We start from the raw sequence: 23,839 nt of genomic DNA, 5'->3' as shown, positions 1-23,839 counted from the left end.
TGTAGACAGATTTTGGAAAGATGTAAAGGTAACAGGGTTGTAGTGGTAGGTGATTTTAACTTCCCCAATATTGACTGGGACTCACTTGGTGCTAGGGGCTTGGATGGGGCAGAATTTGAGGAGCATCCAGGAGGGCTTCTTGAAACAATATGTAGATAGTCCAACTAGGGATGGGGCCATTCTGGACCTGGTATTGGGGAATGAGCCCGGCCAGGTGGTCGAAGTTTCAGTGGGGGAGCATTTCGGGAGCAGTGACCATAATTCCATAAGTTTTAAGGTACTTGTGGATAAGGATAAGAGTAGTCCTCGGGTGAAGGTGCTAAATTGGGGGAAGGCTAATTATAACAATATTAGGCAGGAACCGACGAATTTAGATTGGGGGCGGCTGTTTGAGGGTAAATCAACATCTGACGTGTGGGAGTCTTTAAAACGTCAGCTGATTGGAATCCAGGACCAGCATGTTCCTGTGAGGAAGAAAGACAAGTTTGGCAAGTTTCGGGAAGCTTGGATAACACGGAATATTGTGAGCCTAGTCAAAAAGAAAAAGGAAGCATTTGTAAGGGCTGGAAGGCTAGGAACAGATGAAGCACTTGAGGAATATAAAGACAGTAGGAAGGAACTTAAGCAAGGAGTTAGGAGGGCTAAAAGGAGTCATGAAAAGTCATTGGCAAACAGGATTAAGGAAAATCCCAAGGCTTTTTATACGTATATAAAGAGCAAGAGGATAACCAGGGAAAGGGTTGGCCCACTCAAGGACAGAGATGGGAATCTATGTGTGGAGCCAGAGGAAATGGGTGAGGTGCTAAATGAGTACTTTGCATCAGTATTCACCAAGGAGAAGGACTTGGTGGATGATGAGCCTAGGGAAGGGAGTGCAGATCGTCTCAGTCATCTCATTATCAAAAAGGAGGAGGTGTTGGGTGTCTTGCAAAGCATTAAGGTAGATAAGTCCCCAGGGCCTGATGGGATCTACCCTAGAATACTGAGGGAGGCAAGGGAAGAAATTGCTGGGGCCTTGACAGAAATCTTTGCATCCTCATTGGCTACAGGTGAGGTCCCAGAGGACTGGAGAATAGCCAATGTTGTTCCTTTGTTTAAGAAGGGTGGTAAGGATAATCCAGGAAATTATAAGCTGGTGAGCCTTATGTCAGTGGTAGGCAAATTATTAGAGAGGATTCTTCGGGACAGGATTTACTCCCATTTGGAAACAAACAAACTTATTAGCGAGAGACAGCATGGTTTTGTGAAGGGGAGGTCGTGTCTTACTAATTTGATTGAGTTTTTTGAGGAAGTGACAAAGATGATTGATGAGGGAAGGGCGGTGGATGTTGTCTATGTGGACTTTAGTAAAGCCTTTGACAAGGTCCCGCATGGCAGACTGGTGCAAAAGGTGAAATCACACTGGATCAGACGTGAGCTGGCAAGATGGATACTGAACTGGCTCAGTCACAGAAGACAGAGGGTAACAGTGGATGGGTGTTTTTCTGAATGGAGGGATGTGACTAGTGGTGTTCCGCAGGGATCAGTGCTGGGACTTTTGCTGTTTGTAGTATATATAAATGATTTGGAGGAAAATGTAGCTGGTCTGATTAGTAAGTTTGCGGACGACACAAAGGTTGGTGGAGTTGCGGATAATGATGAGGATTGTCAGAGGATACAGCAGGATATAGATCGGTTGGAGACTTGGGCGGAGAAATGGCAGATGGAGTTTAATCCGGACAAATGTGAGGTAATGCATTTTGGAAGGTCTAATGCAGGTGGGAGGTATACAGTAAATGGCAGAACCCTTAGGAGTATTGACAGGCAGAGAGATCTGGGCGTACAGGTCCACAGGTCACTGAAAGTGGCAACGCAGGTGGATAAGGTAGTCAAGAAGGCATACGGCATGCTTGCCTTCATCGGTCGGGGCATAGAGTATAAAAATTGACAAGTCATGTTGCAGCTGTACAGAACCTTAGTTAGGCCACACTTAGAATATTGCGTGCAATTCTGGTCGCCACACTACCAGAAGGACGTGGAGGCTTTGGAGAGGGTCCAGAGGAGATTTAGCAGGATGTTGCATAGTCTGGAGGGCATTAGCTATGAGGAGAGGTTGGAAAAACTCGGATTGTTTTCACTGGAACGACGGAGGTAGAGGGGCGACGTGATAGAGGTTTACAAAGTTATGAGCGGCATGGACAGAGTGGATAGTCAGAAGCTTTTTCCCAGGGTGGAAGAGTCAGTTACTAGGGGACATAGGTTTAAGGTGCGAGGGGCAAAGTTTAGAGGGGATGTGCGAGGCAAGTTTTTTTACACAGAGCGTAGTGAGTGCCTGGAACTTGCTGCCAGGGGAGGTGGTGGAAGCAGATACGATAGCAACGTTTAAGAGACATCTTGACAAATATATGAATAGGTTGGGAATAGAGGGATATGGGCCCTGGAAGTGCAGAAGGTGTTCGTTTCGGCAGGCATCAAGATCGGCGCAGGCTTGGAGGGCCGAATGGCCTGTTCCTGTGCTGTACTGTTCTTTGGGGATTTGGATAATCTGAAGGATCAAGGATCAGCGAGCCAAGCCAGAGGTAACTAACGTGGCACAATTGGCTCTAACTGAAGCAAAGGGAATTCTGGAAGGCTACTATATTAAAAATGGGATTCTGATGAGAAAGTGGAGACCTCTTGAAAGACCTGCAGATGAAGAGTGGTGGTTCACCAGATAGTGGTATTACCCAAGTATCACCGGGAAATATTCAGAATAACCAATGAAATTCCTCTGGTGGGATATGTGGAGATCCAGAAGATCCAATCACGTATAAGTAAACATCTTTACTGGCCAGGTCTTTCAAAGGATGTGGTACAGTTTTGTAAAACGTGCCAAATTGTGTGAAAACCGCAACCTGCCATGAAAGCGACACCTCTAATTCCAATACCAGTTTTTGGGAAACTATTTAATAGGGTGTTGGTAGACTGTGTTGGACCTTTACCAAAAACAAAAAGCGGGACATCAATATATACTCACTATTATGGATATGGCTTCTCGGTTCCCAGAGGCCATTCCATTGAGAACAATTTCTGCTAAGGTGGTCGAGAAGTTAACCCAGTTATTCACTTGATGTGGATTACTGATTGAGATTCAGTTGGATCAAGGTTCTAATTTTATGTCTAAAACTTTTCAGGAAGTTATGGGTAACTTGGGTATAACACAGTTAAAGTCTTCAGCTGTACTATGCACAGCCAAAAGGGGCTTTAGAACAGTACCATCAAACCCTCAAAACGATGATCAGGGTGTATTGTCATGAATATCCCCATAATTGGGACAAGGGGCTTTTTTTGTTTGCCACCAAGGATTCACTTAATGAGTCTACCAGTTTTAGTCCTTTTGAATTAGTTTATGGACACGAGGTAAGTTGTCCTCTAAATCTAATCAAAGAAGAGGTTTTAGAACTGAGGGACAAATCTTCCATGTTAGTTTATCTGTCCGTGTTCCACCCTCCTGCTTGCTGGCGCAGGATGGTCGTGCATGCACACTGTTGCACATTCCCCTCCAATCTAGCTCCATACAGAAGTACTCAGGGTTAAAGCCAGCAGCTTCTCCTCCATCTCCACTCCAGCTCACACTAATGCAACAAAAAAGATCGATAGAGGAGGTCAGGAAGTAACTACCACAATCAACACCCACCCTGATTCAAACCGGCTCTTTTGGTCAGCTATGTGGCCTTGTCCAATCTACACCTTCTCCTTTGTTATCTCTTGCCTCACCCCCACCTCACTTGCTTATAACCTGTGACTTTTCTAATATTTGTCAGTTCCGAAGAAGGGTCACTGACCTGAAACGTTAACTCTGCTTCTCTTTTCACAGATGCTACCAGACCTGCTGAGTGGTTCCAGTATTTCTTGTTTTTATTTCAGATTTCCAGCATCCGCAGTATTTTGCTTTTATCCTATGCGGCACAGTGGCGCAGTGGTTAGCACTGCAGCCTCACAGCTCCAGCGACCCGGGTTCAGTTCTGGGTACTGCCTGTGTGGAGTTTGCAAGTTCTCCCTGTGTCTGCTTGGGTTTCCTCCGGGTGCTCCGGTTTCCTCCCACATGCCAAAGACTTGCAGGTTGATAGGTAAATTACCCCTAGTATAGGTAGTTGGTAGGGAAATTTAGGGACAGGTGGGGATGTGGTAAGAATATGGAATTAGTGTAGGATTAGTATAAATGGGTGGTTGATGGTCGGTGGGCCGAAGGGCCTGTTTCAGTGCTGTATCTCTAAACTAAACTAAACAAAACTAATTGGTCCATTTGTGATTCTCGACTCAGTTCTGAGAAACACCTGTTCTCAAATAACATACTGCCGATGCTGGAAATCCAAAATAAAAGGGGAAAAAAAGTGTAAATACTCAGCACCCCTGGGGAACACAACAGAGTTAATGTTTCAGGTACATACAGCTGCCAGAGCCTGCAATGTGGAACTCGGAGTGGGAGAAGGAGGAAGAATGAGGAGAGACAATATAGTCCAACACTCACAGCAACCTACAATCCACCGACATTACTGGGATAGGGAGACAGAGTTTAGAAACACTCAGCAACACGACTCCAGTAAAAGATCCCAGGAGGAAAAGGGGGAGCAGTGTGTGTACCTGCCCTGATATCCCCCTCCCCAGGCCTGTCAGTCAAACCCCCCACTCCTCCCAGTCCACAGCTCAGCCTATCAGCTTCCTGCACCTTGAGCCAGCCCTGCCCAGGTGTGGCCCAGTCCAAGGGGAGTCTTTGTGGAATCAGGGAGTGGGGGAGGGGGGACCTCCTGCCCTGTGCTGTGTCCCAAATGGTTCTTCCCTCCCCCAGGCCCCTTTATAACTGAGCTCAGTTTCCTTTAAAGTTACCGTTTATTAATCCTGTCGCCGGGAGAAGACCCGCAGCTGCCGCCCCTCTCGCATTCTCCTGCGAGCGACCTCTGACCTGACAGCTCACAATGTCCGGGTGATTGACGGTGGCTCCTGACCAATGGCAAGAGGGGGCGGGACTGGAGAATAGGGGTGGCCCTGCCCGCTCGAGACTGCGAGCCCCGCCCCTGTCTCGCTCCGATTGCTTGGAGGACCAACCGGCCACTCGGTCCTCCAGGCCCGCCCCCGACCTTCCTATTGGTCCGGAGGTTCGTCAATCATCCGGGCGGCGTGAGCTCAGCATGCGCGATGGCGGGGTCTGAGACAGAGAACGCGGTTCCAGCAGGTGAGAGGGAGGCGGGTTAATAAAGCCCGGGGCTCGCAGGCTGCAGACACACCGAGTGCGGAGACAGGAGACAATCTAAACAGCGAGATCACAACAAACAACAAGATCAACCCCCAGCCGCGGCTTCCACCGCTTCCCTCCGGCCCCAATCTCAACAAAAAGCAGAGACTGTCCCAAAATCCAGGAGAGGCAGGGAGCGTCTGTAAATGGAGGAGAAATGGGGACTGGTCAGGGAGAGTCTGTAAATAGAGGAGAAATGGGGACTGGGTGGGTGGAGGAGCTTGAGAAACACACAGTGTGAGCTGTAAACCCATTTAATAACCTCCAGGTACCACGTTTGCAGCTGTGGGGTTTTCTCCAGGTAACAGGCAGAGGTAAATTGCCGCCAGCTTTCCAGCTGTTTTAGAAGAACTGAGGATGAATAAACTGTAACATCAAAGCCCAAAACTTTAAAGGAGATTTAGCTCAGTCATAAAGACTTTCCTTGGACTGTGTCATACTTTGCAGGGCTGACTCAAGGTGCAGGAAGCTTCAAGTTTCTAGGTTGAGCTGTAGACTGGGAGATGTGGGGTGGTTTGAGTAACAGGCCTGGGGAATATCAGGGCATGCATAGACTCTGCTCTCGCTTTTCCCCTTGGGATGTTTTACTGGAGTTGCATTGGTGAGTGTTTCTAAACTCTGTCTCACTATTCTGTTAATGTAAGTGGATTGTAGGTTGCTGTGAGTGTTAGACTACTTTGCATCTCCTCAAGTAAATGTGCAGCATGCATGGCCATCCTGGACCAGGAAACAGGAGGAGAGAATGTTGTGAATTTCTATCCTGAACTAACAGTGAGGACTTTGGTAAACTCCTTTTACAGGGTATTAGAAAGGAAGGATTTGCAGACATCACGACCTGACAGAGTCACTTGGTTCATCAGGACCTGAATAACACCAGGCTTGGACTGTGGAAGGAGAAATATTTGTCAATTCTGTCTGTTGGAAAAATTTTCAAATGTCACTGTGACTGGAAAAGCACCGAGACACGCCCAGCCAAGTCAAAGTGTTCCTGTGCTCTGACTGTGGAAAGAGCTTTAACCAGATTCGCATCCTGAAAAAAAAATCACAGCATTCACAGTGGGAAGAAACCATACATGTGTTCCATGTGTGGACGAGGCTTCAAATGATCATCCAACCCGGTGAGCCACAAGGACACCCCCACCATTGAGAAACCAAGGCCAATTTTACTAAACTGAGGAGTGATTTAGTGAAAGTGGATTGGAAACAGCTACTTGAAGGTAAATCAATGTCAGAACAGTGGGAGGCATTCAAAGGGGAGATTCAAGGGGTTCAGGGTAAACATGTTCCCACAATAAAAAAGAGTGAGGCGGCCAAATCTAGAGCCCCATGCATGTCAACGAGCCTACAGGGTATGACAAGGCAGAAGAGGAAAGATTATGTCCGACACCGAGAACTCAATACTACAGAAAGCCGAGAGGAATATAGAAATTGGAGGGTTGAAATCAAAAATGAAATTAGGGAAGCAAAGAGAGGGCATGGAAGAGGGCAAGCTAAATCAAGGTGAACCCAAAGATGTTTTATCAATACATTAAGAGTAAGAGGATAACTAAGGAGAGAGTGGGGCCCATAAAAGACCAAAAAGGTAACCCATGTGTAGGAGCGGAAGATATTGGTATGGTTCTTAATGAATACTTTGCATCTGTCTTCACAAAAGAAAGGACAATGCAGATACTGTAGTTAAGGAGGAAGACTGTGAAGCATTAACTGCGATAAACAGAGGGAGCAAGGAAGTATTAATGGGATTAGCATTCTTGAACGTTGAAAAACCACCAGGGCCAGATGAAATGTATCCTAGGCTGTTAAAATAAGCAAGAGAGGAAATAGCAGAGGGTCCGACCATCATTTTCCAGTCCTCACTGGATACAGGTGTAGTGCCAGAGGATTGGAGAATTGCTAACATTGTACCTCTGTTTAAAAAGGAAGTGAAGGATAGTCTGAATAATTACAGGCCAGTCAGTCTAACCTCAGTAGTGGGCAAATTATTGGAATCTATTCTGAGAGACAAGATAAACTGTCACTTAAAAAGGCACAGGTTAATCAAGGATAGTCAGCATGGATTTGTTAAGGGAAGATCTTGTTTGACCAAAGCAAGAAATGCTGGAACCACTCAGCAGGTCTGGCAGCATCTGTGAAAAGAGAAGCAGAGTTAACGTTTCGGGTTAGTGAAGGGTCACTAACCCAAAACGTTAACTCTGCTTCTCTTTTCACAGATGCTGCCAGACCTGCTGAGTGGTTCCAGCATTTCTTGTTTTTATTTCAGATTTCCAGCATTCGCAGTATTTTGCTTTTATCTTGTTTGACCAACTTGATTGAATTTTTTGAAGGAGTAATAAGGAAGATAGATGAGGGTAGTGCAGTTGATGTGGTCTACATGGATTTTGACAAGGTCCCGCATGGCAGACTGGTTAAAAAAATAAAATTCCATGGGATCCAGGGAAATGCAACAAGGTGGATACAAAATTGGCTCAGTGCAGGAAACAAAGGGTAATTGTTGACGGTTGTTTTAGCGACTGGAGGGCGGTTTCCAGTGGCATTCAGCAGGGCTTAGTACTGGTTCACCAGCTTTTTGTGGTGTATATTAACGATTTGGATGTAAATGTAGGGGCAGGCTCAGGAAGTATGCAGATGACACAAAGATTAGCCGTGTGGTAGATAGAGAGGAGGATAGCTGTAGGCTGCAGGAAGATATTGATGGTCTGGTAAGACGGGCAGCAAAGTGGCAAATGGAAATCAAGTTGGGGAAGTGTGTGGTGATGCATTTGGGGAGGTCAAACAAGACAAAGGATACACGATAAATGGGGAAATACTGACAAGTGTCGAGGATGTAAGGGACCTTAGAGTGAATGTCCACAGGTCCTTGAAAGTAGAAGGACAGGTCAATAAGGTGGTTAAGAAGGCATATGGAATCCTTTCCTTCATTAGTCGCTGTACAGAATACAAGAGCAGGGAGGTTATGCTGGAACTATATAACTCATTGATTAGGCCACGACTTGAGTACTGTGTGCAGTTCTGGTCACCTCATTACAGAAAGGATGTAATTGCACTAGAGAGGGTACAGAGGAGATTTACGAGGGCGTTGCCAGGACTGGAAAAATGCAGCTTTGAGGAAAGATTGAATAGGCTGGGGTTGTTCTCCTTGGAACAGAAAAGGCTGAGGGGAGATCTGATTGAAATGTACAAAATTTTGAGGGGCCTGGATAGAGTGGAGGTGAAGGGTCTATTCACCTTAGCAGAGAGGTCAGTGACCAGGGGGCATGGATTTAAAGTGATTGGTAGAAAAATTAGAGGGGAGACGAGGAAAGACTTTTTCACCCAGAGGGTGGTGATGGTCTGGAACTCACTGCCTGAGAGTAGTTGAGGCAGAAACTCTCAACTCATTCAAAAGGAGTCTGGATATGCCTCTTAAGTGCCGGAAGCTGCAGGGCTCTGGACCAAATGCTGGAAGGTGGGATTAAAATAGGTGGATCGTTTTCAGCTGGCACAAGTGGCCTCTTTCTGTGCCTTAAATTTTCTATGATTTTATGTGAGGACTGTGGTAAGGCATTCAATTATCTGTCTGAACTGGAAACTCATCAACGCAGGCACACTGGGGAGAGGCCGTTCACCTGCTCCGTGTGTGGGTAAGGATTCACTCAGTCATCTGATCGGCTGACACACCAGCGAGTTCACACTGATCAGAGACCTTTTAAATGTTCTGACTGTGCGAAGAGCTCGAAAAGCATAAATGAGCTGCTGAGACACCGACGCAGTCACACTGGGGAGAGGCCATTCACTTGATCCCTCTGTGGGACGGGATTCATTTACTTACACTGGCAGGTGAAACCCCAGACAGTTCCTTAGTAAGGATTCATCTGGTTCCTTAGCATGTATCTGTCAGGATACTGAAACCCAGTTTTCTTGCAATCCACTCCTGGAGACCACACTCCCTGAGCCTACAACCTTCAGCAGGGTCAATGGTGGAGTTCCACAGCAGGAGTGATCCCAGAGTAACTGTCAGGATCGCATCCCCGTGGATGTTCCAGGTTGTGTATTTTTAGTTATCCTGCTGTCTAACACTCTCACATCAATAAAATAGGGATTTCCTGGAAACACGTTGCAGGTCCTTCTTTATCTGGAGATCAAATGTCTGTTATATAATTGTACCAGCAGTTAACAGGCTCCTGTGAATTCCTCCATCTGTTATTTTAATGCAGACATTAAGCAAATTATTTTATACAGGTATATTTTATATGAGTTAACACCTGCCTTAAAATGGTAGACTCAGGACTGTCACACAAACACATTAAAGTTTTGTAAAATAATTACCCCAGTCATTTTCAGACTGGAAATTTAAACCTGCCGTTTCACTTTCAGTTAGGAACAGATCCCAGTTTTACACCAATCTCTGATTTGACAGCACGTTTCCAGCATTCACTGTTGTTCTTCCTGACTCGAAACACAGTTGTAAAGGAGCTTTCTGTTCCGTGCCCAGGAGCTCTGAACCATGGAAGAGAGCGGCTGGGACACATTTCTTACAGGCCTCAGGATTAACCCACACGGGGACTTTGCTGTCAGTGAAGAGAGACGAGAAAGACCAAAGAGCCGTTTGTCCCTCTCAGTGTGATCCTGAAGGACTGTGTTCAGGCTGAAGTTCTGTTCCTGCCGTACGATCCTCCCCCCAGATTGTCCTTTCTGAGCTCCAGCCAGGTGATGCTAAACAGTCAGGTGGGAAAGACAAAAATCTACAACAGTGTGTTTAAAACAAAGCTGATTTATTTAATATTTATCCAGAATATTAAACTCCAGCCAAATTATAGGGATTATTCACATCAGCAGAAACAAACCCCAACTGTTATAATAGAATCATAGAGAAGTTATGGCACAGAAGGAGGCCATTCAGCCCATCATGTCCATACTGGCCATTAAGAGTTATCCAGCCTAATCCCACTCTCCATCTCTTGGTCTGTAGCCTCGTAGATTACAGCTCATCTGTTGCATATCAAAGTACTTTTTAAATGTGATGTGGGTTGCTGCCTCTTTCAGGCAGTGAGTTCCAGACACCAACCCCCCAACCCTCTGGGTGAAAAGATTTCTCAACTGTCTTCCAATCCTTCTGCCAATTATTTTAAATCTACGTCTCCTGGTTATTGATCTCTCTGATAATGGAAATTGCTCCTTCCTGTCCGCTCGATCTCAGCCCCTCAAATTTTATATACCTCAGCCTCCTCTGTTCCAAAGAAAACAACCCCAGCCTAACCAAGCTTTCCTCACAGCTAAAATTCTCCAATCCTGGTGTTACGACCAGGTGAGAAAGAGGTCTAGGGTTCCCTTTCAGCCTTCACCTAGTCTTAATGTAACAGGGTTTAATTTTAAACACGTCATGATTTAGTTCCCCTTTGGTGAATCCTTGTTCACCGCTTTTCAATTTTAAGGCAAAGAAACCAGCACAAACAGGCTTTCTTAGGTTTAAAGAAGAAAAGTTGAAATTTATTAAGCATAAACTCTAATTCGGTTAACGCCTACGGATTCATGACGCACCCACGCTAGCATGCATACACCATACACATCTGCAAGAGACAGAAAAGAGTAGAAGAAAAATAAAGTGGAAAATTTTGAGGCAATATCTGAATAGTTGTTGTTATGGTTCACTGAGCTCACTGTAGAGTCCTTGATTGTGGGTAGATCTTGCTTTTCATTGGGTCCCAGTTTTCTTCTAAAACCTTGTTTGCTGTCGGAGACTTTTCTGTCTTGGGGTTCATGTGTCTTTAGTGGATTCAGAGGCTTGTGAGAAAGAGATGGGATGCCTTCAAACCCTCTGTGGCCAGTTCAAAAGAAATCCCTGGAATAGCCAGGTAGTTATGTGACCAGCTGATCCAACCAGTCCTGGCCCTTGTGGATTGTATCCTCCTTAGCAGGCCCTGGAATGCGCTTCCTCACCTTCGTCTGTTAGTATGTAAATGTTTTATTCCAGCCACAGCTGATCTGTTTAGCAAGTCACTTCCTTGCTACAAGTTTAAAAAATGATGTTCATGACAAAATTGATGTGCCTCATTCTTGGCAGGTGGGGGCCTAGCATTACATCTGGCAACATCCTTGTAAATCTCCTCTGTAGCCTTTCTAATGCTATCACATCCTTCCTGTAATGAGGTGACGAGAACTGCATGCAGTACTCCAGCTGTGGCCTCACCAGTGTTTTATACAGTTCCAGTATAACCTCCCAGCTTTTATATCCTACGCCTCAGCCAATAAAAGCAAGCATCACGTTTGCCTTCTTCAACACCTTATCGACCTTCAGGAATTAGTGGACATGCACTCCAAGGTCCCTCTGTTCCTCTACACTTCTCAGTATTCTATAATTTATTGTGTATTCTCTTGTTTTGTTTGCCCTCCCCAAATGCATTACCTCACACTTCTCCAGATTGAATTCCATTTGCCATTTTCTGCCCACCTGACCTGTCCATTGATGTCTTCCTGCAGTCCACAGCTTTCTTCCCCAGTCAACCACATGACCACTTATTGTCTCATCTGTAAACTTCGAAATCATGCTCCCTACATTTAAGTGTAAAGGAATTGATATACACTTTGTTATCCGTCACTTTACCATCTCAAAAGTTCTGTTATCCAGAATTTCCAAAAACGTCCAAGGCTTGTCTGCCAATGCTGAGTTTTCCCCGAGTGCAGCCGATTGTTCTGGACATTACTGTCCTGTAGTTAGTGATGCTGCTGATAGTAACCTTAGTGGTGCTGCTGGCAGTCCATCTTGTTGTGTCACTGTGCTTATGCAGTGTTGTGATTTATCTCCCCCTCCACCTTATGGCATCCAATAAAGCATTGACAGGAAAAGGGGAAAGCGGAAATGGGCTGTAATGACACTACACCAGAAAATAGACATTTGCAGGTGTCTTGAAAAAAGTGAAATTGTAGTGTGTTGATGAATGAATATAATGTTGATTCGTCAACCAAATACAACATCAGGGGTCAAAAAGACCAGTTGTTGAAATTCGTTGCTGCTTCTGAGACTAATAAAGCTGTTGAACAACACCCTACTCGACATAAACCTAAATTAAAGCAGCTAGACATGTATTAATAGTTTTTGTTGAAACGCTCGGAGGGTGCTCCAGTCTCAGGCCCAATGCTCATTGCAAAGGCAAAGACTTTCATAAGCAAATGGAATTGACTGATCCATGTGCATTTTCCAATGGATGGCTTTCCTGCTTTAAACAACGACATGGCATTAGAAGGCCGGATGTAACCGGTGAACAAAAATCAGCTGACCATGAGGCTGCCGAAAAGTATTGTGATTTCTTCAACAAATTAATTGCTGAAAATGATCTATCCATAGAACAAATTTATAACACATAAAATAGGCCTATTTTGGCGCTGTTTGCCTAATTCTACCCTAGTTGGTGCGAGTGAATCTAGTGCTACAGATTTTAAGCAAAATAAAGGCAGAATAACTGCTTGCATGGGCTAATGCCACGGGAATGCACTGAGTGAAGCTTTTGACAATGGGTATATATAATTGTCCTAGAGATTGAAAGGTGTAAAACATTTACCTATTGATTACAAAGCATAAAGTAATACCTGGAGAGACAAATATTTTTTTTTTATGATTGGGTTCACTATGTTTTTATACCTGCAGTCAAAGAACATTTTAGAAAAATTGAAGATAGCAAAGTTATTCACTTATTAGACAATTGTCGAGCTCACCCTCATGAATCAAAGTTAATGTCTGTAATATTTTTACCATCTTCCTGTCTGCCAATGTTACCTCATTGATTCAACCAATGGTCCCGAGCATCATCCAGAATATGAAATGTTTTACAGGAGAGATTTTCTAAGAAAGTTAATCAATGTTGAAGGCAGAATCCAAAACTTTCAGTCAAATTATAACATTAAAGATGTAATTTCCAATGTGATTTGTACATGGAATTCAGTTAAAGGTGAAACATTAAAAGAGAGCTCGGAGAAAACTGTGGCCCAGTGTTATGTTTGCAGAAGTGTTTTCTGATGAAGAGGAATTTGAAAGCTTTAATGTTCAACATATATATTAAAAAAAATCACAAATTCTCGACATGCTGAGGGATGTTCCTTCTACAAACCCAATCAAACAGCTTAGTGAAAATGATATAGAAGATTGGGTTGAAGCTGACAAGGAGGTTGAAGTGACACACGTTGTTAGTGATGTGGAAATAATAGTGTCCGGAATGCTGAGAAGTCTAAGGAAACTGAAGAAGACTCGGCAGAAGATTTTAATGAGGAACAGAAAATAACTTGGGGGAATGCTGCTTCAGTATTTGATACATGAATTAAATTTGCAGAAAGGCAGACTTGTTATTCTGCACAAGAGTTCATGCAGCTATGTATTTTGCTCTACTTTCATGCAAAAAATACATGAAGCAAGTAGGCAAGCTGAAATCTGAAATCTTTTCAAGAAAGATTCCAGGTTTGACCTAGGCTCAGTACAGATTCTGTCCCATCACCTTCTACATCTAGTGTTTTAGTGTAATTTATACATTACGTTTACTGTTCCTTAAGAATTCCATGTATCATTACTGCCTCAAGATTTCCGTATTGTACATCTTGTTCTTTGCATGTAATCATTTAGGGCGGCAGCAGTGGTTAGCACCGCAGCCTCACAGCTCCAGCGACCCGGATTCAATTCTGGGTACTGCCTGTGTGAAGTTTGCAAGTTCTCCCTGTGTCTGCGTGGGTTTTCTCCTGGTGCTCCAGTTTCCTCCCACAAGCCAAAAGACTTGCAGGTTGGTAGGTAAATTGGCCATTATAAATTGCCACTAGTATAGGTAGGTGGTAGGAATATGGGATTAGTGTAGGATTAGTATAAATGGGTGGTTGATGGTCGGCACAGACTCGGTGGGCCGAAGGGCCTGTTTCAGTGCTGTATCTCTAAAACTAAAACTAAAAACAAAACAAATTTCTATTAAAATTAAAACTATTACATTGTATTGCCTTGGTAGCATGACTCTTGATTAACCGGAATTTGATTACCCAGCACCACTCAGGTCTGACACGTGCCAGATAACAAAGCTTTTACTGTACCACAAAAAGCAAAGGACCTGGTACTGAGCCCTGTGGAACCCCACTGGAAACAGGCTTCCAGTCACGGTTCAGTTCCAGATATGATTAACAGCAGAATCCAACTCCTAAAGTTATATGTGAAATCACTGGTGTCTCAGCAGATAGGATGACTAAGTGCATCCCTTCCCACACATGGAGCAGGTGAACGTCTTCTGCCCAGTCTGAACTCGCTGGTGTGTAAATCCTTTTTCCTTTTAAATCTCTTCTCAGTCAGAACATTGAAAAAGTCTGTTATCAATGTGACAAGTTGATGTTCATTGAATTGGGAGGACCGAGTGAATCTCTTCCCACACACGGAGCAGGTGAACGGTGTCTCCTCATTGTGAACTCTCTGGTATCTCTTCAGGGCAGATGGATGAAAAAATCCTTTCCCACACTTGGAACAGGTGAACGGTCTCTCCCCGGTGTGAGTGCGTTGGTGTGTCTGTAGATCCCTTGTCCTTTTAAAACTCTTCTCACAGTCAGAACATTTAAACAGTCGCTCCACAGTGTAAACTCACCGGTGTGTATAGAGGCTGGATGAACATGTAAATCCCTTCCCACACACTGAGCAGGTGAATGGCCTCTCCCCAGTGTGACTGCGTCGATGGGTTTCCAGCCGGGATGGGAATTGAATCCCTTCCCACAGTCCCCAAATTTCCATGGTTTCTCTGTGGTGAGGGTGTCCTTGTGTCTCTCCAGGTTGGATGTTCAGTTGATGCCTCGTCCACACAGAACACGTGTACGGTTTCTCCCTGCTGTGAATGGTGCGATGTTTTTTCAGGCTGTGTAACTGGTTAAAGCTCTTTCCACAGTCAGTCACTGGAACACTCTCACTCGGGTGTGTGTGTGTCTCGGTGCTTTTCCAGTCACACTGATGTTTGAAAGCTTTTCCCACAGACAGAACAGACAAACATTTCTCCTTCCACATTCAAAGCCAGGTGATATTCAGATCCTGATGAATCCAGTGACTCTCTCAGATCTTGATCTGATGTTTGGTTTCAGTTTCCTGTCTGCAAATCATTCCTTTCTAATATCCTGTAAAAGGAGTTTACAAAATTAATTACTGTCAGTCCAGGATAGAAATTCAGAAGAGACAAACATTTCTCTTGGTTTGAATTTGCTGTGTGGAAATCCTCCCCTTCTAAGCCCCTGTAAAAGAAGTTTACAAAAGCCATCAGTCAGTTCAGGATAGAAATTGTTAACATTCTCTCCTCCTGCTTCCTGGCCCAGGATGGCCGCACATGCATCCTGCAACATATTGTCTGAGTGGAGGCAATATAGTCTAAACACTCACAGCAACCTACAATTCACCTACATTCCCAGGATAGGGAGACAGTTTAGAAACATTCAGCAACATGACTCCAGTAAAACATCCCAGGAGGAAAAGGGGGAGCAGTGTGTGTACCTGCCTTGATGGCCCCCTTCCAAGGGCTGTCAGTCAAACCCCCCACTCCTCCCAATCATACAGCTCAACCTAGCAGCTTGAAGCTTCCTGCACCTTGAGTAAGCCCTGCCCAGGTGTAGCCCAGTCCAAGGTAAATCTTGATTACTGAGCTAAGTTTCTTTTAAAGTTCTGGGCTTTGATGTTACCGTTTATTAATCCTCAGTTCCTCCAAAACAGCTGGCAGCCATTAACCTGTTATCTGGAGAAAATCCCACAGCTGCAAACGTGGCACCTGGATATTAAATGGTTTTATATCCTGAACTGTGTGTTTCTCAAGCTTCCCCGCCCACCCAGTCTGCCATTTCTCCTCCACTGATAGAAGTTCCCTGACCAGTTCCCATTTCTCCTCCATTAGAAATGCTCTCTGCCCAGTCTCCATTTCTCCTCCATTTACAGACGCTCCCTGACCAGTTCCCATTTCTCCTCCATTTAGAAATGCTGTCTGACCAGTCTCCATTTCTCCTCTATTTACAGACTCTCCCTGACCAGTTCCCATTTCTCCTCCATTTACAGATGCTCCCTGACCAGTTCCCATTTCTCCTCCATTTACAGATGCTCCCTGACCAGTTCCCATTTCCGCTCCATTTAGTTTAGTTTTCAGTTTTAGAGATCCAGCACTGAAACAGGCCCTTCGGCCCACCGAGTCTGTGCCGACCATCAACCACCCATTTATACTAATCCTACACTAATCCCATATTCCTACCACATCCCCAGCCCGACCATCTACCTATACTAGGGGCAATTGCTAATGGCCAATTTAACTATCAACCTGCAAGTCTTTGGCATGTGGGAGGAAACCGGAGCACCCGGAGGAAACCCACACAGACACAGGGAGAACTTGCAAACTCCACACAGGCAGTACCCAGAATTGAACCCGGGTCACTGGAGCTGTGAGGCAGCGGTGCTAACCACTGCTCCACTGTGCCGCCCATTTAGAGACACTCCCTGCCTAATCCCCATTTCTCCTCCATTTACAGACGCTCCCTGACCAGTCCCCATTTCTCCTCCATTTACAGACGCTCCCTGAGCAGTTCCTATTTCTCCTCCATTTACAGATGCTCCCTGACCAGTTCCCATTTCTCCTCCATTTACAGACGCTCCCTGACCAGTTCCCATTTCTCCTCCATTTACAGACGCTCCCTGACCAGTTCCCATTTCTCCTCCATTTACAGATGCTCCCTGACCAGCTCCCATTTCTCCTCCATTTACAGACGCTCCCTGACCAGTTCCCATTTCTCCTCCATTTACAGACGCTCCCTGACCAGCTCCCATTTCTCCTCCATTTACAGACGCTCCCTGACCAGTTCCCATTTCTCCTCCATTTACAGACGCTCCCTGACCAGTTCCCATTTCTCCTCCATTTACAGATGCTCCCTGACCAGCTCCCATTTCTCCTCCATTTACAGACGCTCCCTGACCAGTTCCCATTTCTCCTCCATTTACAGACGCTCCCTGACCAGTTCCCATTTCTCCTCCATTTAGAGACGTTCCCTGCCTCTCCTGGATTTTGGGACAGTCTCTGCTGTCGGCTCTTTGTTGAGATTGGGGCCGGAGGGAAGCGGTGGAAGCCGCGGCTGGGGGTTGATCTTGTTGTTTGTTGTGATCTCGCTGTTTAGATTGTCTCCTGACTCCGCACTCGGTGTGTCTGCAGCCTGCGAGCCCCGGGCTTTATTAACCCGCCTCCCTCTCACCTGCTGGAACCTCCCTCTCTCTGCTTCACACGCTGCCATCGCGCATGCTCAGCTCACACGGTCCACCAGCCTGGATGATTGACGGCAGGCCGGGACCAATAGGAAGAGCGGGGACGGACCAGGAGGACCGAGTGGCCGGTTGGGCTTCGAAGCAATCGGAGCGAAACAGGGGCGGGACTCGCAGTAGCGAGCGGGCAGTCCCGGCCCCTCTTGCCATTGGCTGGGAATCGCTGTCAATCACCCGGACATTGTGAGCTGCCAGGTCAGAGGTCGCTGGCAGGAGCTGTAAGTGCGCAGGCGCCTTGCCAGATGGGCGGCAGTTGCGGGGTGCGCTCCAGGTGGCGCATGCTCAGCTCACAGTGTCCGCCCACCCGGCTGATTGACGGCAGCTCCCGACCAATAGGAGCCGCCAAGTCAGAGGTCGCCGGCGGGCAGATCAACTACTGAGTACGCAGGCGCACTGCCGAAAAGTTTTCGGAGCATGCGCCGTGCGTCCCAGTGGCTGGCGCTGAGAGGTGGAGATGGTGGGTGTTTGGTGCAGAAGTTGGTCCCGGACCTCCACTGACGGAGCAATTGAGAGCTGATTTGTATCGGGGTAGGATTTGGATGTGGAGCTGGGTCCTTGACTCCCTGTACAGGTCTTTTTTGTTGCATCAGTTTGATCTGGAGTGGAGATGGAGGAGAAGCTGCTGGGTTCAAGGCGAGTACTTTTGAGCCCAGTCGGGCCCCACCATTTCCAATGTGAGACTGTCAAAGGAGGTAGTTTCCAGGGGAGAGCAGACATTCTCAGTACAATGTAAACAAGTATTTCTGTCGAGGCTTTTAATCCATTTTACATAGACAGATTTTTAAAATTCATTCTTGAGTTCTGGGAATCACTAGCACTGCAACATATGCTGCCAATCCCCAGATGCCCCTTGAGAAGGTGATGCTGGGCCGCCTTCTTGAACCGCTGCAGTCCGTGAGGTGAAGGTGCTCCCACAATGGCGTTAGGGAAGGTGTTAGAGGATTTTCACCCAGTGATGAAGAAGGAACGGTGATATATGTCCAACTCAGGATGGTGTACTATTTAGGGCAACTTGGAGGTGGTGGTGTTCCAATGCACTGCTTCCTTTGTCCTTTTATCTTGTGGATGTTGCTTGTCTGGAGTTCAGATTGAGTTGCCGATGTTTCAAGTTCCTCTCATCCTCCCCCAAACATTCCAATGTGAGACTATCGAGGGAGGTAGGTTGGAGAGGAATGTGCAGCAGGGCGCCCACGACCATCCTGGGTCAGACAGCAGGAGGGGAGAATGTTGTGAATTTCTATCCTGACTGACAGTGATGGCTTTTGTAAACTCCTTTTACAGGGTATAAAGAATGGGAGCATTTGCAAATGAGAATGTCAAGCTTAAAAATCATGTCAAGATTTGACAGTCACTCGATTCATCAGGATTGAATATCATCAGCTTTTGAATGTGGAAGGAGAAATGTTCTTCTGTTCTGACTGTGCAAAAAGATTTCAAACATCAGTGTGACTGGAAACAAACCGAGACACACAGACCCGACTGAGAGTGTTCCATGGACTGACTGTGGAAAGACCTTTTACCAGTTACACAGCCTGAAAAAACATCACACCATTGACTGCGGGGCAAAACCATTGAGGTGTTCTGTGTGTGGACGAGGCTTCAACTGATCATCCAACCTGGAGAGACACAAGGGCACCTGCAACACAGAGAAACCGTGGAAATGTGGGGACTGTGGGAAGGTATTCAAAAGCCCATCCCAACTAGAAATTCATGGACGCAGTCACACTGGGGAGAGGCCGTTCAGCTGCTCCGTGTGTGGGAAGGGATTCAGTCAGTCATCCACCCTGCTGAGACATCAGCGAGTTCACAGTGGGGAGAGGCCGTTTAAATGTTCTGACTGTGAGAAGAACTTCAAAAGGAAAAGTGGTCTACAGACACACCAACGCACTCACACTGCGGAGAGGCCATTCACCTGCTCTGAGTGTGAGAAGGGATTCACTGATTCATCCAACCTGCTGAGACACCAACGAGTTCACACTGGGGAGAGGCCGTTCACCTGCTCAGATTGTGGGAAGGGATTCACTGATTCATCCAGCCTGCTGATACACCAGCGAGTTCACACTGGGGAGAGGCCATTGACCTGTTCTGAGTGTGAGAAGGGATTCACTGACTCATCCAACCTGCGGAGACACAAACGAGTTCACACTGGGGAGAGGCCGTACACCTGCTCAGAGTGTGGGAAGGGATTCACTCAGTCATCCACCCTGCTGAAGCACCAGCGGGTTCACACTGGGGAGAGGCCGTTCACCTGCTCAGAGTGTGAGAAGGGATTCACTGACTCAACCACCCTGTTGTCACATCAGCGAGTTCATACTGAGGAGAGACCATTCCAATGTTCTGACTGTGAGAAGAGCTTTAAAAGGAAACGTGATTTGCAGATACACCACCGCACTCACACTGGGGAGAGGCCGTTCACCTGCTCCGAGTGTGGAAAGCGATACACTCGGTTATCCCACCTGCTGGGACACCAGCGAGTTCACATATCACGCGCGGGGTTGGATTCTGCTGTTGCTGCTGTTCATCACATCCAGAGCTGAATCATGACTGGAAGCCTGGGCTCAGTACCAGGTCCCTTATTTTTTGTGGTATATATATATATATCAATGCTTTAGACTTCAAAGTAGGGGGCATAATTAAGAAGTTTACAGATGAGACAAAAAGTGGCCGTGAGGTTGACAGTGAGGAAGAAAGCTGTAGACTGCAGGAAGATATCAAAGGACTGGTCAGGTTGGCAGCTGGGTTAATTAAAGAAAGCCAGCATGTATTTCTTAAGGGAAAATCATGTTTAACTAACCTTCTGTAGTTTTTTGAGGAGGTAACAGAGAGGGTTGATGAGGGCAATGCAGTTGATGTGTACATGGACTTTCAAAAGGCATTTGATCCAGTGTCACACAACAGACTTGTGAGCAAGGTTATAGCTGATGGAATAAGAGGGACGGTAGGAAGATGGATATGGAATTGGCTGAGTGACAAGGAAACAAAGAGTAGTGGTTAATGGATTTTTTTTTGGGCTGGGCGAAGGTTTGTCGTGGATTTCCCCAGGTGTCTGTGCTGGGACCCTTGCTTTTCCTGGTATATATTAGTGACCTAGGCCTTGGCGGAATGGTACAATTTCAAAATTTACGGACGATACAAAACTTGGAAGCATTGTAAACTGTGAGGAGGATAGTGTAGAACTCTAAAAGGACATAGACAAGTTGGTGGAAGGAAAATATAGGTGGCAGATGAAGTTTAATGCAGAGAAATGTGAAGTGATTCATTTTGGTAGGAAGAACATGAAGAGATAATATACAATTCTAAATGGGGTGCAGGACCTGAGTGTATATGTGCATAAGTCATTGAAGGTGCCAGGACAGGTTGAGAGAGCAGTTAATAAAGCATACAGCATCCTGGACTTTATTAATAGGGACATAGAGTACAAGAGCAAGGAGGTTATGTTGAACTTGTGTAAGACACTATTTCAGCCTCAGCTGGAGTATTTCATCCAGTTCTGGGCACCGCACTTTAGGAAAGATGTGAGGGCATTGGAGAGAGTGCAGAAGAGATTCACGAGAATGGTTCCCAGAATGTGGAATTTCAGTTATGAAAATAAGATTGGGCGGCACAGTGGCGCAGTGGTTAGCACTGCAGCCTCACAGCTCCAGCGACCCAGGTTCAATTCTGGGTACTGCCTGTGTGGAGTTTGCAAGTTCTCCCTGTGTCTGCGTGGGTTTCCTCCGGGTGCTCCGGTTTCCTCCCACAGCCAAAAGACTTGCAGGTTGATGGGTAAATTGGCCATTATAAATTGCCCCTGGTATAGGTAGGTGGTAGGGGAATATAGGGACAGGTGAGGATGTGGTAGGAATATGGGATTAGTGTAGGATTAGTATAAATGGGTGGTTAATGGTCGGCACAGACTCGGTGGGCCGAAGGGCCTGTTTCAGTGCTGTATATCTAAATCTAAATCTAAAGTCTGTTTTCCTTGGAGAATAGAAGGCTGAGAGGTGATTTGATCGAGGTATTCAAAATCATGAGAAGTCTGGACAGAGTAGACAGGGAGAAACTGTTCCCACTCGTGAAAGGATCAAGAATGAGAGGGCACAGATTTAAAGTAATGGGGAAGAGAAGCAGAAGCGACATGAGGAAAAACTTTTTCACACAGCGAGTGGTTAAAGTCTGGAATGCAGTGCCTGAGAGTGTGGTGGAGGCAGGTTCAATTGAAGCATTTAAAAGGGAATTAGACTGTTACATGAAAGGAAGAATGTGAAGGGTTACGGGGAGAACAAAGGAGAATGACATGAGTTGAATTACTCTTTTGGAGAGCCGGTGCAGACATGATGGGCCGAATGGCCTCCTTCTGTGCTGTAACAATTCTGTAATTCTGTGAAATGCCAAATGGAATTCAATCCGGAGAAATGTGAGGTAATATATTTGGAGAGAGCGAAAAAGCCAAGGGAATCCACAATAAATGGTAGGATACTGAGAAGTGTAGAGGAACAGAAGGACCTTGGAGTGCATGTCCACAAATTCCTGAAGGTGGCTGGACAGGTAGGTAAAGTGGTTAAGAAGGCATATGCGAAGCTTGCTTTTGTTAGCTGAGGCACATGATATAAGAGCTGGAGGTTATACTGAAATTGTATAGAACACTGGTTAGGCTACAGCTGGAATACTGTGTGCAGCTCTGGTCACGACGTTACAGGAAGAATGTGATTGTATTAGAGAGGGTACAGAGGAGATTTACAAGGATGTTGCCAGGATTAGAGAATTTTAGCTGTGAGGAAAGATTGGTTAGGCTTTTCTTTAGAACAGAGGAGGCTGAGGTGTATAAAATTATGAGGAGCTGAGATCGAGTGGATAGGAAGAAGTCAATAACCAGGGGACATTGATTTACAGTAATTGGCAGAAGGATTGGAAGACAGTTGAGAAATCTTTTCACCCAGAGGGTTGGGGGGTTTGGTGTCTGGAACTCACTGTCTGAAAGGGTGATCGAGGCAGCAATTCTCATCACATTTAAAAAGTACTTGGATGTGAAATTGAGGAGCCGTAACCTACGAGGCTACAAATCAAGAGCTGGAAAGTGGGATGAGGCTGGATAACTCTTAATAGCCAGCACAGACATGATGGGCTGAATGGCCTCCTTCTGTGCCATAACTTCTCTATGATTCTATTATGACAGTTGGGGTTTGTTTCTGCTGATGTGAAAAATCCCTGTAACTTGGCTGAAGTTTAATATTCTGGATAAATGTCCAATAAATCAGCTTTGTTTTAAACACACTGTTGTAGATTTTTGTCTTTCCCACCTGCGTGTTTAGCATCACCTGGCTGGACCTCAGAAAGGACAATCTGGGGGGAGGATCGTACGGCAGGAACAGAATTTCAGCCTGAACACAGTCCGTCAGGATCACACTGAGAGGGACAAATGGCACTTTGGTCTTTCTCGTCTCTCTTCACTGACAGCAAAGTCCCCGTGTGGGTTAATCCTGAGGCCTGTAAGAAATGTGTCCCAGCCGCTCTCTTCTATGTTCAGAGCTCCTGGGCACGGAACAGAAGGCTCCTTTACAACTGTGTTTAGAGTCAGGAAGAACAACAGTGAATGCTGGAAACGTGCTGTCAAATCAGAGATTGGTGTAAAACTGTGATCTGTTCCTGACTGAAAGTGAAACGGCAGGTTTAAGTTTCCAGTCTGAAAATGACTGATAATTATTCTACAAAACTTTAATGTGTTTGTGTGACAGTCCTGAGTCTACCATTTTAAGGCAACTGTTAGCTCGTTTGAAATATCCTTGTTTAAAATAAATTGGTTAATGTCTGCATTAAAATCGCAGACGGAGGAGTTCACAGGAGCCTGTTAACTGCTGGTACAATTATACAATAGACATTCAATCTCCAGATAAAGAAGAACTTGCAGTGTGTTTCCAGGAATTCCCTGTTTTATTGAAGTGTGAGTGTTTGACACCAGGATAACTAAAAATACACAACCCAGAATATCCACAGTGTTGCGATCCCTATAGTTACTCCGTGATCACTCCCACTGTGGAACTCCACCACTGACCCTGCTGAAGGTTGCAGGCTCAGGGAATGGGGTCTCCAGCAGTGGACTGTAAGAAAGCTGGGTTTTAGTATCCTGACAGATACATGGTGAGGAACCAGAGGAATCCTTACTAAGGAACCATCTGGGGTTTTACCTGTCAGTGTAGGTCTAGGGGTGAATGATGCCTGACTCCCGAACTGTCTTACATTGAACCCAGTTTGGAGCAAGATGAATTCAGTTTCCAGGAATATAGGGACAAATTTCACCCACAATTAAGGGAGACAGAAACAGCCATTAGAGAAGCTGAGAGATCTTT

At 45.7% G+C, this 23,839-nt stretch overlaps 1 protein-coding gene and 1 pseudogene across 1 annotated transcript in view; one reads left to right on the top strand and one right to left on the bottom strand.

Moving 5' to 3' along the window:
• LOC137349295 (zinc finger protein 850-like) overlaps positions 1-23,839 on the bottom strand; it is a 107,756-nt gene that overhangs the window by 65,735 nt on the left and 18,182 nt on the right. The window contains exon 4 of the mRNA XM_068014837.1: positions 15,049-15,066. Within this exon, the coding sequence (XP_067870938.1) occupies positions 15,049-15,066 (18 nt within the window). The remainder of the gene's footprint in view (positions 1-15,048; positions 15,067-23,839) is intronic.
• Positions 17,491-22,762, top strand: LOC137348443 (zinc finger protein 551-like; annotated as a pseudogene).

Source organism: Heterodontus francisci, chromosome 34, assembly GCF_036365525.1.
Source record: "Heterodontus francisci isolate sHetFra1 chromosome 34, sHetFra1.hap1, whole genome shotgun sequence".
NCBI lineage: Eukaryota > Metazoa > Chordata > Chondrichthyes > Heterodontiformes > Heterodontidae > Heterodontus > Heterodontus francisci.
Note: the sequence above shows the minus strand (reverse complement) of the source record. Positions and strands in the feature narration are given on the sequence as shown.